Below are 15304 nucleotides of genomic sequence, written 5' to 3'. Positions count from 1 at the left end.
TTATGTCAGCTAGCTAGACACAATGTTAGCTAGCTAGCTGACATTAAACACTAAATTGATCAGATGGATGTTTGTTGGATGGAGAGAGCAGTGACAGTGAAGCTGGCAGTTGTTGTTACTGTCTTGGTAGAATGTGCAAATTAGTTGGCAAACAGATGCATTGCAATACTCTACATAATTTACTGAAATCCAACTTGCTGTGTACCACCTGGGTAGTCTAATATGTACATCACATTATATTGATAACTCAGCGGACAAATTGAGTCAAAACTATTTAATTCAAAGGGATTTGAGGGAATCTGAGGGAAATCTGTTTAAAACATGAATAATTTTTTTAATGTATCGATACGAGGGGCTGGAAAATCGATACCGTATCAGAAAAAAATATTGCAATACTCAGCTGTATCAATTTTTTTGCACAGCCCTAAAAATCACATCAAAATACTCATTACATTAAATAAACTATAGCACCATATTACTCAAAAAATGTAGCAAAATGTGTTAATCAAGGGTTTTATTTTGAAACATCACCGGAAGTGCTGTTGCATATTCTGGCTTGCTTGACAACAGTCACTGACATGACGTCAGGACTCAACAGCCCCCCGCCCCCCCCCCTTCTCCAAAAGATGCCATTCATATATAATTTGACGTTTCAATAATTGATCACTGTAAACAAAACGAACGTTATCAATATTCTCTCATTCTTTGCAACATTTAATTTTTATTCCAGCAAATGTGTGAGTGTGAAGATCCTGTTTGATCCGGTTTGTCATTTTAAACTACAGACTGTATGGACTGAATGAAGCCTATTGACTGTGATGCTGTGTGGTTTTATGTGATGATTCTGTACTTATCTTTGTCTACGTTAAATCCTTAAGCAACTTGTTATTGTGTACATATATATATTTTTTTAATGTTATTTCTTTGCTCTTAATTAAACCTGTTTGTTGTCTCCCTCCTGTCTGTCAGTCTGTGATGTTCCTGACTGGAACACTGTGGCCTTTAACTGAGATTACGTGATTCCTGTTCCTGTGCCAGCTGCTGGTCCGTCTGATCTGACAGAGCAGAGCTGTCAAGCCACATGCAGTTAGACCGGAAAGAAATTGATTACACCTTAAGAATAAAAGCGTAAAAGTCCGATATTTAACAAAAGAACAGCAATAATCCTAACCAAATACTCAATTATTACAATACAAACATTACAGAAATATGTTTCAGAACGTGTGTGTGACTGACAGCCTTAAACTAGAAAGTAACTGCAGAACATTTCAGTGCTTTTACTCTGGCTGACTTCAGATCAGACACTGCAGGCTTTAGGAATAACTGCCACAGCTGAGGGTTAAACGGATTGTTTCAAGGTCAGAGTCATCCTGTTATGAATATGTATTTATAATAAAAAAATGGGGGGGAAAAAAAACAAATCTACTGTTCATTTAGAGCTCACCTAGTCAATAAGGCTTTTATTGTGGAAATGTTAACCGGATGTCTTCTATATCACTCTGGCTACCTTGACACGGCTGACAGCGCCGTGCTGCCGCTCCATCAGCTGCATTGTTCTGTGTGAACGAGCTGAGACAGAGCCGGCAGCCTGGACCAGCATGCACCTGGGTGAACTGGTTTCCCACCAGTTCATCTGACAGAGCTGGGGTTCCCAAGCTGCGGTCCGCGGCCCTCAGGGGGGCCGACCGGGGTCCTTTATGTTTTCTACCCTCGTGTCTTCTCACTGTGTTCTGACCTATGATGGAGCCTCGTTTTACTTATTTTTAGAAACCGTCTGATCCAAATATCAGTCATGTGACCTGCTGAAGTGTCCATGAGCAACACAGACTGGTGCTGCAATAACGTTGTGACAGTGTCGGTGGATTTTGGGACGATCTGACATCAGACATGCACTGTGCTGTGTGTTTTAAATACAAGTTTATTAAAGATGATCCAGCTCAGTAACAACACCCAACTCAAAATTCAGCGCTAAGAAACTTATAAAAAACAAAATCATGCAATTCCAAGGCCTTGACTGGTCCGCTCCTCTCCTGCTGGCTTCAGGTCTTATGTACACAGGTTCACTCTTCTTTACAGAAATCACTGTCATAAATTATATATACAGTCCTGTCTGCGCTCAGGTTCCTCCGCCAGAGGAAACCTTCACTCTGCTGCGTTGGAGCCGGTGTCTGCAGGGAAACATGAAGAAGAAGAAGAAGGAGAAGGAGAAGAAGAAGAAGAAGAAGAAGAAGAAGAAGTCATGTGAAGGTAAAGCAACAAAGATAACAAGGACAGTAGGCTTGGGCCGATACTCCATAATATCAAATATCTCAATATTTTCTGTGATATTGGATCCTGAGATATTGAATTCTGCACAGTCAGACTTTGTTGTCACTGAACTTTTATTGATCACATCGTATCGTGGCTGTATTGATCCTGAACCTCAGATCACGTGTCAGATCGTATTGAGAGACAAACAGATCAGAGAGATTCTGCTGCAGACTGAAACAGAGAAATGAACACGCAGCAACCCAGCTACACACACACACACACACACACACACACACACACACACACACACACACACACACACACACACACACACACACACACACACACACACACACACACACACACACACACACACACACACACACACACACACACACACACAGACTGATATTCATCTTGATGCTTTGGCAATATTGTCTGTGAACTTTCATGCCAATAAAGCACATTGAATTGAATTGAACTGATTGAAAAGTGGACTCACTCTTCCCGTCACAGGCGACGATCTTGACCTTGTCGACCTTCACAAGGTCGGTGACCTCTCTGAACTCCACGTCGTTCAGCACGAACGTCCACACGTTGTCACAGAACCTGTAGGTGTTCAGCGACCCCTGCAGGACAGAAACAGGAAAACCGCTTATTAACATGCATATTAGCAGTGTATTAGTTCATTATTAGTCATTACAAACCTCTTATTAGCAGCTTATTCTACAGTTAAAGCCCATAAACTGTCTTTTCCCTCACCATCCTCCTCATCAGTGTTTACAGCAGTCAGTGAGGAAGCTGCTGCACAGGAATCAGGCTTTCAGTCTGCTTGGCTCAGTTATAAGGTGCCAGAGTCACATATTTTATCATGCTGTGATAGAGAGTATATTACATTAAAGAATCTTAGCTTGGTTTGGTAACATATCAGTTAAGTTAAAATCACAAATAAATAGACTGGTCCACACAGCAATGAAAGTGATGGGGGAGCGTCCCTCCCTCCAAATGCTCTTTGAGAAGACGAAGAGGCCAGGAAGGTTATCGCTGACCATGTCCTGTATTCAGAATATGAACTGCTCCCATCAGGGAGACGCTACAGGAGTCCAGTTAAATACAGGAAAAGATACATGAATATGTATAAAAATCCTTTCATCCCTCTATCAGTGAATCTGCTAAACTCAGGACAGGAGTGTGTGAAGTGAGAGGCTGCTGCAGGTTCCTGAATGCATTACAGTGTCTGCACTTTGTGTCTGTTACTGCACTATAATTGTGTGTATTTTTATGTGGCAGCCTTTATGTCCAAGACAAATTTCCCTAGGGACAAATAAAGTAATCTTGAATCTTGAATATTATTGAGGAAAATTATTAAACTATTGAGCGAAAATCCATAGTTAATAGTTAGTGTGTTCCCTGATCTAAAGTGTGAGTGAAAACAGTGAAGTGTCAGAACACAGTGTGGTCAGACACTGAACTGATACTGCAGGATGTGACTGAATTCCAGCAGAGACTTTTTCTCCCATCGTTCCACCTTGAGACTCCAGCTGGTCCAGCAGCTTCAAAGGTTCAGTCTGTCATGTGACTGATCCGAGTATCGTCCGAAACGAAGACGATCCGATCCGATACTTTACTGACCGGAGCCGCTTGTTTTTACACCGTTTGAGAAACACAGGCTTCCATGTGCCACAAACACAGAAAATCAAAACAGTTTGCTTTTATTTCTTACATGTCACTCATGGCTTTGGGTGTCGGATTTCAGTCTTAGGTAAATGTTCCACTTCAGCCTGGCAGCACCACTGCAGCCCTGGTTTCTGTCTTCTAGACTGAACTGAGCCTCATTTTTGTCCCTAACATTTGTGTGATTTTGTTTTTTTGGCGTTGCATCAAGATACAGTTTTGATCTGATGTCTTCATGTCATTGAACCAGGTGAGTCTCACTGAGGTGTCCGTCTCTTTTGCAAGGAGCAAGAGAGCAACAAGCTGATATTACAATCAGGGTTCCCACTCTTTTTAAGAAATCATTTTCCAGGACCTTTCCAGGACATTTTCCAGGAGTTTTTCTTGACAGCACAGGACAGCACTTGCTCACACACAGTCATATAATTTACCGGTAGGCCTTGTATTGACACATTTAACCCCAGTTTTATTCCTCCTTTTTTAATGATGCAGGGTTTATGATGAAGTGTCTCGGGTTCATTATGGGTGACGGCTACACCCATCACTGCTAACTGTACAATAAGGTCGTGGCCTCCTCTTTTTGTTAGACCTGATCAGCACTGGTATGTTTTTTTTTTTTTTTTTTACTTACAAAGCTCTCCTCAGCAAACAAACACCAACATGTTCTGTGTTATACTTATGTTATACTTTGAATTGTGGCAGTTACAATACTCACTCCGAACACTGGCTTATACTCCAGGTCCCTCATATGAACTTCAAACTTGGACAAAAATTAACTATGTTCTACCTCTGTAACAATTTCAAAATGTGATAAAGTAGTGAATCACACCATAATGTGCACAGTAAGGTGTTATTGTCAAAGCATTGTTTAACAGGTGGTGTTGTAATGGGTTGTCACATGCACCCCTAGTAGCCTATAACTGTATTGATGTAGATGAATAAAATCTTAATTTCAGTTTAAGTTAAATTTACTTTTGTCAGACAGATGACCACTGACACGTAGGCGATCTGAGTGAGGGGCTAAAATACAATTAAAATTTTCCAGGACAACATAGATTATTCCCAGGATATTTGGTCATTTTAATCAATTTCCAGCTGTTTCCATGACTGGAAAACTAGTCTCTAAATGTCCAGGTTTTCCAGGTTTTCCAGGACGCGTGGGAACCCTGACAATATAAAATACAAATCCACAATACGGCTTACACACATCCGTTCTCATTGAAACAGCTGCATGACTTCAGCTGAGGAGCCTGGGGTGAAGCTGCCCGGCGTGTGTCTGCTGGTTATTAATAACCCGGCGCTGTATGAATGTGAAGGACTCTCTCACCTTGAAGTTGACTCTGTTTCGGACCCGGTTGGCGAGCGCCGTGTTGATGGCTTTATCAAACTGAAGCAGAACCTGCAGAGCGAGCTGAGGGGTGATCTGCTGCGTCTGCAACACACACACACACACACACACACACACACACACACACACAGACAGTGGAAGACAGATTAATATGCAGGCTCCTAATCTTATTCAGAAATATGTGTGTTTTAAAACAACACTACTGCCTGTACATTTTCATGACATGACCATGAAACAAGACCAGTGAGGAGGAGTCATGTTACAAAGCCTCAACCTGGAACCACTGCAATGAAAAAAACTGTTATGTATAGAGCCATCTCTCATTGGAATAGTTTGCCATACTTTATTACTCAAGCAACGAGTAAAGAAAGTTTTAAAAAACAACTAAAGAGGTTATTCTTGGGTACAGGCCTGCAACGTAAATAAAAAAATACAGAAATAAATAACTTTGGTTTTGTTAAATTTGTCAAATTCGTTAAATTGGTAACTCAAAGTGTTTGGTAAACATGGTCATAGATACTGCTTGTTATATAGTATGTATGCGTGTGTGTGTATGTGTGTGTATATAAGTGTGTGTATGTGTGTATGCATATATATGTATACATATAGAGAGATGTAGCCTATAGAGAGAGAGTTTCACATGGTTTTGTTGAAATTGTATTTGGTTTTTGTATTAATGTTTATATGTTTTAATTGGGGTGGGGTGGACCAGATTATTGCTGTAATTGTATTAATGTATGCATGTATGTGAAAGCATGTGTATACATTTCTGTTCTTAACGTGGACCCAAGGAAGAGTAGCTGTTACCTTGGTAACAACTAATGGGGATCCAAATAAACAATAAACAATGAACACACACACACACACACAGAGAGTGAAAAATGTCCATCATAACAGGTCATTTGGTCTTATAGTGAGTCCTAAAGGAAAAATCCACCCTAAACACTTTAACACTGTTAAAAAACCCCCACTGCAACTGGTCCTGGACCAGCAGGACAGGAGGCACACTGCAGCTTATCAACAGCTTGGATTACAAGGTCCTATAGGTTTTATTATCAAAATTGAGTTATCCACATATTTATGATATTTGAATGTTTTATTATATTTGTGCTGTGTTGGTGTTCAGTGTTCCTGCACAATTTCAAAGTCAAACTTCCAGACTTTTCCAGACCTGAATCTCATCCTGCCCCAACTAAAACCACGATGCATACAGACAAAACATAACACTGACACCACATCACTGTGTGGACGGAGTTTATTCTTCACACTGACAGATATCACAGTATGTGAGAAGATGTGCAGCTGTCTGCATGTCGGGACAGTGGAAGAGGATTAGAGGATTTTTCCATTCTTTTCCAAACTCTTTTGTGCCATTTCCAAACTTATCAAGACCAAAATGGAAAATGCCAAATCCACTTTCCACACATTTCCAGACAAGCTGCTATGTTCTAACATCCTTTCATGTTTCATATTTACAAAGATATAAAGTACACAACAGTTCTGCCAGCTGGGATGTTATTGATATATGAACGTATGAGTCCAGGCTCACAGCAGATGTTATGTTAAAGTCTGACGTCATTAATACGGTGAGCTCAGCCTGCAGGTGAAAAGCACACAGACAGACTGATGTTTCCCTCAGAGAGCAGACAGCAGGTTTACAGTTACATCACATCTATCTGTTCAGTTCAACCGAGCTGAAATAAAGCTTCTGTTTCCAGCTCGAGCTAACGTTAAAGCTTCAGGTCATGTTTTCTAGTGCAGAAAGGTTTGATGCTAATTAGCTTGTTAGCTACAAGCTGCTCTGCTATCAAACTGAGACGTGGAGCAAAACTCCAGACGGACCAGGAGTCAACCCGCCGCTGCTGCCGCGAGACATTATGAAAAAAACAACGCAGATTATATTTCTGTCGGTTTCATTTGCTTCAGTCTCGCACAAATCACTGTTGGTGAGCCAGACTGAAGTCCAGCTAGCTTAAAGCTAACAAACAGTACTGAACACCGTGGGTCCCGTGAGCAGCAGGCTAAGCTAACGTTAGCTAGCTGCAGCCCGCCTCAGCTGTTGTTACCTGGATCAGCTCGTCCAGACTCTCCTGCAGACTGTTCCCCAGCGTGGTGTTTCTGTACAGCTGGTACGCCATGACGACTAAAGATTCACTAGCTACTAAACAACTGGAAATAATCTACAAGCAGCGACAGCTAGCTAACCACTTCCCTCCCGAACTAGCTAGCTGGCGTACGGCGGATCGGTGTCAAGTTAGCCAGAGGAAAATACTGGGGGTTCCGGTCCCCATTTTCAAAATAAAAGCCTTATTGAGGAATGACGTTGGAATATCGTTACACAAACATCTATAACAACAAACAAACAACAACAAATCCCCTATGCCCTCTCCCTAGCCTCCTGCCTGTTTGGCCCTGAGAATTGCCTTCTTTATTTTGTTTGCTTCTCATTTTGTTGGTTAAACTTGTTCCAGTGTTGCTCCTGTCACTCAGATCTGCCTCAGCTGAATGTCTAAAACTTAATACTAAACCTTTTGCAACAATTTTTTTTGAATGATACAAAAACATTAGTTTCACTGTAAAATGTTCAGTATTTGTAGTCATTTTTGTTATTTTTTTTAAACTCAAATATTTAATTATTAGTCTCTTGCTCAAAGGTGACCAATTTTTCGATTTTATTTTGAAGGCCAAATCGTCTCTTTCCGGTCGTATTCTGGATAGCTTGACGCAGCCTGTAGACTGACGTTTTTGCGACGCAGAGAATCTACGGAACGCAGAAAGGACCAAAACATACCGAGGTAACTGTGAGTATTAGTGACGGGTTCACAGGTAAATCACTGTTTCTCTACACCGCGGCTGGGTTTATAGACTAGTGATGTTGTGGTATTTTATGTCCAATAGTTCTACAGCCACAACTTGTTACTCGAATAGAATAGTTATCCACTGCAGCTCATAGGATACTTGATGTTGTGGTTGACAGAATTTGCCACTAGATGGCAGCAAGAGCCTGAAGAGTAAAAACTGAACAGCTGGACGGAAAACTAAACCAGGGAAGAAGTTGAAGTTCCTAAATCTTCTCTAATTAAATCTCAGTTCTTAACTAAAGTTTCAAGCATCAACACAACAATTTATTTATCTTAGTGTTTCCATTCCAGCAGTAACTCTGAACTCTTTAACTTTGTTAAAAAGTATGACTTGTTAAAAAAAACAAAACCTAAATTATATTTTTCTGTATTTTGACCCCCCCCCCCTACATATATTCTGACCAAATCTTTATCACTCGTCTGTTCATTATTTTAGTTTGATACCACATTGATAAAATGTAATTTGCCATAGAAGCCTCTCTGTCTGTTTTTCTGTCACTGAAACGGATCTGAAGCTTTTCACTTTCCTGTCAAAGTGTTTCTTCTTTTTTATTTCTGTATTTTTTCTCTTTTTTACTTGTTTTGCAGACACAGTTTGATCTGCTCACACTGATGTGAACCTCTGCTGTTCAAATGTCAATATCTTATTTTGTATAATATAATATTATTAATATCTGTGTGATTTTTATTCTGTGAGATCTACCTCACGCTTCCACTACCTCAAGTTAAAAAAGGATTCCATAAAGCAGAGCTGTATTAGTGTTTGAGTTTTATTGATGATTTGTATTTGAATCGAGTTGATTATGTATTTCAACTTTATGCAATATGATATTATTGTTATAGCGTCTAAGTACAGAACAGGATGAATAAATCATTGATCATTTGAAAATATTTTGTGCTGTATAGGACGAAATGTCAAAATCTGATGTACTTAAAGGATCAGGCCGGTGTTTTTTAATGCATTGCTTACTGTCAACAAATCCTATGAAAATAACAAAATCAACAATGATTTTGTTTTGCCAACAAGTCTGGTCCATGTAGCCGTCTATGTTCTAATGTGTGATTAATGTTGTGTGTTATATGTTTTTATTGTGTTGTTTTCTATGATCATTTTAACTTATGTAAAGTGTCTTTGAGTACCATGAAAAGCGCTCTATGAAATACATGTATTATTATTATTATTATTATTATTGTTATTAGCTGGTGGCCAGTGCAGCCATGTCCCAGCAGCCATAGAACTCCATTGTATTAAAAACATTAAAAACCCGTCACAGAGCCATGCTGCTGCTCTGCAGCATATTTCATCATCACCATGCACCGGGCCGGACCACTTTTTCCTCAAACAACTTAATAAGCCGGCTGGAAACACGTTTTCCATCTCAGGAAAGTAGTTCCGTAGCACAGAAAATAGTCCCCGGCGTAATGAAGAATTTGTTCCTATTTGAATTTGATTTGGTAATAACTACAACAGCCTGACTTTTCATGGTAACAGTTAGAGATTTTTAAAATGTAAACTATGTCTTTGTGAGCTGAATTTAAAGGTTTTTATCTTACAGTTGGAGCCGATGACTTCCGGGTTGAAGCTAAAAACGGAACGTGGGAAGTCAGAAAGTAACGAGAGGAGAGCAAACACATTGTTGATTTTGTTATTTTCATAGGATTTGTTGACGGTAAGAAATACATTAAAAACCACCGGCCTTATCCTTTAAAAAATATTATTAACATAAGAGATAAATAAAAGTGATTCTTCCCTTAAAGCTTCATTATTTCATTTTCAAGGAGAAACTCTTTCATTTTATAGGGAAACACTTTATAATCTTTTAACTTTCTTTCATATCATATGGTATTATTAATATATTCCTATAGTATGGGGAAAATCACTATAATATTCCTATAGGGACTTTTAGTGTCTGGTGCTCACTGGTGACTTTATATTGACTTTGTAATAACTTTAATAATAACTTTATTTTTATAGCACCATTGAATGAATGAATGAATGAATGAATGAATGAATTTATTATGGCCAAAAAAAATAATTCATACATAGAATGAAACTCAAAGTGGTTTTTAGATAAAATAAACGGTTTAAAACAATTACAAGCAAAAGCAAAATTTTCAAGCAAAATCAAAAATAAAAGCAACAGCAAGACAGAAATAAAGACAGTAATTTGTCTTGTAAAATTGAAATTAAAAAAGAAAAAAGAAAGATAAGAATAGGTAAGTAAAGATAATAAAAAACATAAATATTCTTTAATCCTACTCTCTATTATTCGTACTCTACAATTAATGATAAACGTTTTATTTTCCTTTCCTCCAACTGGATTTCAGTTGTTCCACTTGTTCAGACTGAAAGGTTTAATAAACATAAAGAAAGAAATTCAATTCAAAACAATTCAGCAGCAGGATAGTTTTTTATTTATCATCAGAATCTGCTTTGTCGGCGTTGCTTTATGTGCTAGAAGTGATTTTCAGTCTGTTCCTCCAGACAATGGCAGTGAATGGAGAGAGAAAAAAACACAATTCTCCAGTCTGCTGTACCGGAGCAACAGATCACAGAATCACTGATTTATCATGAGGAAGAAACACAACTAGACATTACCAGAGTCACACAGAGCTTTAAATCATTTTGTTAATGCCACAGACTTTCTGACAGAAGACAACAGTCTGCTGTTGAATGACTGGGCAGCTCTGTACACCAAGTGTTCATTATGTTAGCAAACTCATTTACTAACAAATTCAACATGAGCAACAACCTTCAGATTTACCAAATGACACGAACAACACAGTGTTCATGTTAGGTAAGGCTTGTTGTGACTTAATCACTTTAGTTCATGTCAGGATGTAAAACATGAAGAGTTCCATTTCAATTTAGACAAAACATTAACATTAACTAACATGTAGAACAACATGGACTAATGTGCATTTAAGATTAACTCATCTTTGTTCACATTCATCAATAAACACTTAATGTAAAGTGTTACCAATTCATGTTTATTCATTCAATTGTTTTCCCTAGTTTCCCTAGATGAGGATTAGGGATTAGGAAATAGGTATTAGGAAGTAGGGAGTAGGGAGTAGTAAGTGGTAAGTAGTAAGTAGTAAGTAGTAAGTAGGGAGTAGGGAATAGGGAGTAGGAGGTAGGGAGTAGGAAATAGGAAGTATGGAGTAGGGAATAGAGTGTAGGGAATAGGCAGTAGGAAGTAGGGAATAGAGAGTAGTGGGTAGGGAGTAGGGAATAGGGAGTAGGGAGTAGGAGGTAGGGAGAAGGGGGTAGGGAGTAGGAGGTAGGGAGTAGGAGGTAGGGAGTAGGGGGTAGGGAGTAGGAGGTAGAATAGGGAGTGGGAGGTATGGAGTAGGGAGTAGGGAGTAGGAGGTAGGAAGTAGGGAGTAGGCAGTAGGGGGTAGGGAGAAGGGAGTAGGAGGTAGGAGTAGGGAGTAGGAGATAGGGAGTAGGGAGTAGGAGGTAGGGAGTAGGAGATAGGGAGTAGGGAGTAGGAGGTAGGGAGTAGGAGGTAGGAAGTAGGGAGTAGGGGTAGGGGTAGGGAGTAGGGAGTAGGAGGTAGGAAGTAGGGAGTAGGGAGTAGGGAGTAGGGGGTAGGGAGTAGGGAGTAGGAGGTAGGAAGTAAGGAGTAGGAGGTAGGGTAGGGGTAGGAGTAGGGAGTAGGAGGTAGGGAGTAGGCAGTAGGAGGTAGGGAGTAGGGAGTAGGGAGTAGGAGTAGGGAGTAGTATGAGGAAGTAGGGAGTAGGGAGTAGGAGATAGGGAGTAGGGAGCAGGGACTAGGCAGTAGTGGTTTGGGACTCTGAGATCTTCATGTAGGACTGTGCAGTGAAAGATGCCTCTGCCTGCAGAAGCCTGAATAAGCATTTATTAGTGCAGAGCAGCAGATAAATGTGTTCTGAAGTGTTGCTAATGAACAGATGTGTTGAGGAGACAGTCTGCGGCCGAACGCAAATAAAGGAAATGACACTGTAAATATGTGAGAGGAAAATGCAATTATTTGGAGGGAGTGTCGGCTCAACATAAAGCGGAACGATTAAACATGATGTATGAGTCGCTCAGAGCGTCTTAATGCAGCGAGAGAAACCATGATAAATACAGGAAACCAGCGGGAAGCCTTCGTTTCATCACTGTGTCACAACGAGTTAGAGGAACCACAGAAGAAGAATCCACATCGCTGCTTCCCACTTCACCAGTTCAACCAGTTCAGCCTCACTTCCACTTCACCAGCTTCCAGCATGAAGCCTCCTGCCATCACTCACACTCCTCCTCCTTTCTTTCTTTCTTTCTTTCTTTCGTTCTGAGGTGAAATATTTCATCAGCTCTTGTGTTTTTCATCTCGTCTGCACAAATTGGTCCTTTGCTTCTCTTCTTCTGTGGTTTTTGTTCATTATCATATTTCCTCTCTGTTCTTCTTCACTGTGAAAATAAACTCAGCCGAAGTCAAAACGGTTTCATGTTGTTCTTCCCTCTGCTGCTTTGATTCCCACAACCTGGCTGACCAGGAGCCTCTGAGCAAGGCACTGACTGCCCCATACACACACACACACACACACACACACACACAACACACACACACACACACACACACACACACACACACACACACACACACACACACACACACACGTAAAACTCACTTTATAAACAAGTTGATTTGTAACTCTTCTTCACCTGTTTTATCTGCATCTTACTTGCTGTCTTTCTACTTTAATTTATAACCTGCATTGTTTTATGTACTTTTTAATATTCTATACATGCTTTTTTCTTTCTCTTTGTTTTATATAACCTGCTTGTTTTTGTACTTTATTTTATCTTTCTATTGTGTTTTACTGGTTGTGAAGCAAATCTGAATTCTTTTCTTTGTTCCTGAGACTTTCTGCTCGATTTGGGAAACCGACTGAGTGGATTTAATTTTATTATCGCAGGCTAATTAACATTAATGCCACTAATTGGAACTGAACTGTTTGCTGACTGAGATCAGAGTCTTTATGACTGAAGAGTAATCCACTGAAATCACCTCTAAAGTCTATTTGTCAGGACAGTCTCTGCGTTTGAAGTCTGCAGCGAAAATATTGGACTGTTTCTGCTCAACAAACACACAGCAGCTGATGTGACACAGCGCTGTGTGTGTGTGTGTGTGTGTGTGTGTGTGTGTGTGTGTGTGTGTTTCATAAGCATGAAAATGAGGGCGAGTTAAAAATCAACTGTAATGCAAATATAGTTTGATTGTTTTTAATCAATAGTGTGTACCAAAGATTCAGCAAATAAGTTTGAATATGTTCAGAGACAAATTATTAAACTAATTATTACCTGCAGGACAGTTTCTATCTCTGCAAAGACTCATTTGACTTGTATTGTCCAGTGATTGTTTAGATGAGAAACAGACTGTGGACTGGAATATATGTAAAAAAAAACAAAAAAAAAAACATGGACAGCTGTCACTCTTCAGCTCTTCTTTCTGTCTGAAAGGTCTTGATCACTTAAAACGATGCAATCTTACATTTCAGGCTATTTCAGTGTGTGAATCAGAGTCCGACAGCCAATGACGTTCCAAGAAAATTGTGAAAAATGAAATCAGACGTCAGGGGCCAGTGCTGCTCCTTTAGCTCCGCCCTTCACCGTGAACACAACCGCCTCCTTGTTTGGATGTGGAACATGATGCAGCGTGGGTCAGGTGTGACGTCAGGTGTGACGGTCAGGTGTGACGTCAGGTGTGACGTCAGGTGTGACGGTCAGGTGTGACTGTCAGGTGTGATGTCAGGTGTGATGTCAGGTGTGACGGTCAGGTGTGACGTCAGGTGTGACGGTCAGGTGTGACGGTCAGGTGTGACGGTCAGGTGTGATGTCAGGTGTGACGGTCGGTGTGATGTCAGGTGTGATGTCAGGTGTGACGGTCAGGTGTGACGGTCAGGTGTGGACGGTCAGGTGTGACGGTCAGGTGTGATGTCAGGTGTGATGTCAGGTGTGACGGTCAGGTGTGACGGTCAGGTGTGATGTCAGGGGTGATGTCAGGTGTGACGGTCAGGTGTGATGTCAGGTGTGATGTCAGGTGTGATGTCAGGTGTGATGTCAGGTGTGACGGTCAGGTGTGATGTCAGGTGTGACGGTCAGGTGTGATGTCAGGCTGTTAAACACCAAGTGTTTTAGGGTGGAATTTCCCTTTAATGTGATCTAGAACACTTGAGCTCATTGTAAGAGTTTGGGTAAGAGTGAATGTAAATTTAAATATATGCTATACACTCTGTTATTTGGTATGAAGTCACTCCCTGTTTTCAATGTCTTGTACATTACAAAGTGAAATCATAACAGTGATATTCCCACTGTTTCCTCAGTTTGTGGCTCAGCAGTTCGTTCAGAGCTTCAGTCTGACTCCCACCGGCTGCAGAGCAGAGAGCCGAGGAGGAAAAGGGGAAAGCTGTTAAAAAATTAAAATGTGGTGTAATGCTAGATGAATATTTAAGCGCAGCTGAAAAATTAAAGGGGAACAAATGAGGCAACGCTGAAAAGGCTCGATAAATACTGACAAGTGTCATAAAGAAAAGTGAAGTTCCCGCTGTGTCAGAAAACATTTCTGTTTCTGTCCGGAGCTTCAGAGCCGCCGAACGCTCCTGAACCGCCTCGGTCTGTCAGGAGCCGACTCAGCAGGACGAACAGGAGGAGGACTGAAGGTCAAAGGTCAAAGTGTCTCTCTGGCTCCTGTTTGACCGAGACGACGAGCCAAGAGCCCGGGCCCTGTGTTCAGCCCCGACAAACGTAGCAAAGCGTTTATTTAAAGGGAAACGGTGGAGCTGAACATCCTGTTGTGTTACGCAAGAGATGAAACTACGGCAGCTGAGAAGGACATTCTTTGCGTTCTTTTCGAAGAATTTAAATCCGTGTTTAGTCACTGCTCTTGCCGTCCAGACAGCAGAGAACATCCCAATGGACTGAAGGGGTTTGTGGAAACTGTGCTTCCTCATTATAGTGATCCAACATTTGCCTCATTTGCATTTCAGGATGACAAGGCAAAAATTTCCACTTCTTACCTTCAGACTGTGTTACGATCTATATGAGCTAATTATTTCATTATGAGTATTAGGCCTATCATTATTGCTGATCACTGTGTTGTCATATGATATTGTAATATTTACCATTATATATTTAGAGGAGTAGAGTGGAGTAGAAAGTTTA

General features: G+C 40.5%; 1 protein-coding gene across 1 annotated transcript; it reads right to left on the bottom strand.

Moving 5' to 3' along the window:
- Positions 1–1898: 1898 nt before the first annotated feature.
- On the bottom strand, positions 1899–7515 carry gtf2a2 (general transcription factor IIA, 2). Its single transcript, XM_071535407.1, has 4 exons — positions 7339–7515; positions 5252–5356; positions 2753–2879; positions 1899–2168 (listed from the first exon to the last, which is right to left on the bottom strand). Exons 1-4 carry the CDS (start codon positions 7408–7410, stop codon positions 2143–2145), a joined length of 330 nt encoding a protein of 109 aa, XP_071391508.1. The 5' UTR covers positions 7411–7515; the 3' UTR covers positions 1899–2142.
- Positions 7516–15304: the final 7789 nt, after the last annotated feature.

The sequence above is a fragment of the Centroberyx affinis genome, unplaced genomic scaffold (assembly GCF_046629955.1).
Source record: "Centroberyx affinis isolate AG114_WGS23_722 - 3 ecotype Tasmania unplaced genomic scaffold, CSIRO-AGI_Caff_v1 ptg002705l_1, whole genome shotgun sequence".
Lineage (NCBI taxonomy): Eukaryota > Metazoa > Chordata > Actinopteri > Beryciformes > Berycidae > Centroberyx > Centroberyx affinis.
This window is presented reverse-complemented; position numbering and strand designations above follow the sequence as displayed.

What these genes read in the sequence shown, in the direction of transcription:
- gtf2a2 (XM_071535407.1), bottom strand. Translation starts at nt 7,410, where the DNA reads ATGGCGTACCAGCTGTACAGAAACACCACGCTGGGGAACAGTCTGCAG. An exon ending in GTCTGGACGAGCTGATCCAG is followed by an intron (nt 5,357 to 7,338) that starts GTAACAACAGCT and finishes TGTGTGTTGCAG; the next exon opens with ACGCAGCAGATCACCCCTCA. An exon ending in GAAACAGAGTCAACTTCAAG is followed by an intron (nt 2,880 to 5,251) that starts GTGAGAGAGTCC and finishes TCTGTCCTGCAG; the next exon opens with GGGTCGCTGAACACCTACAG.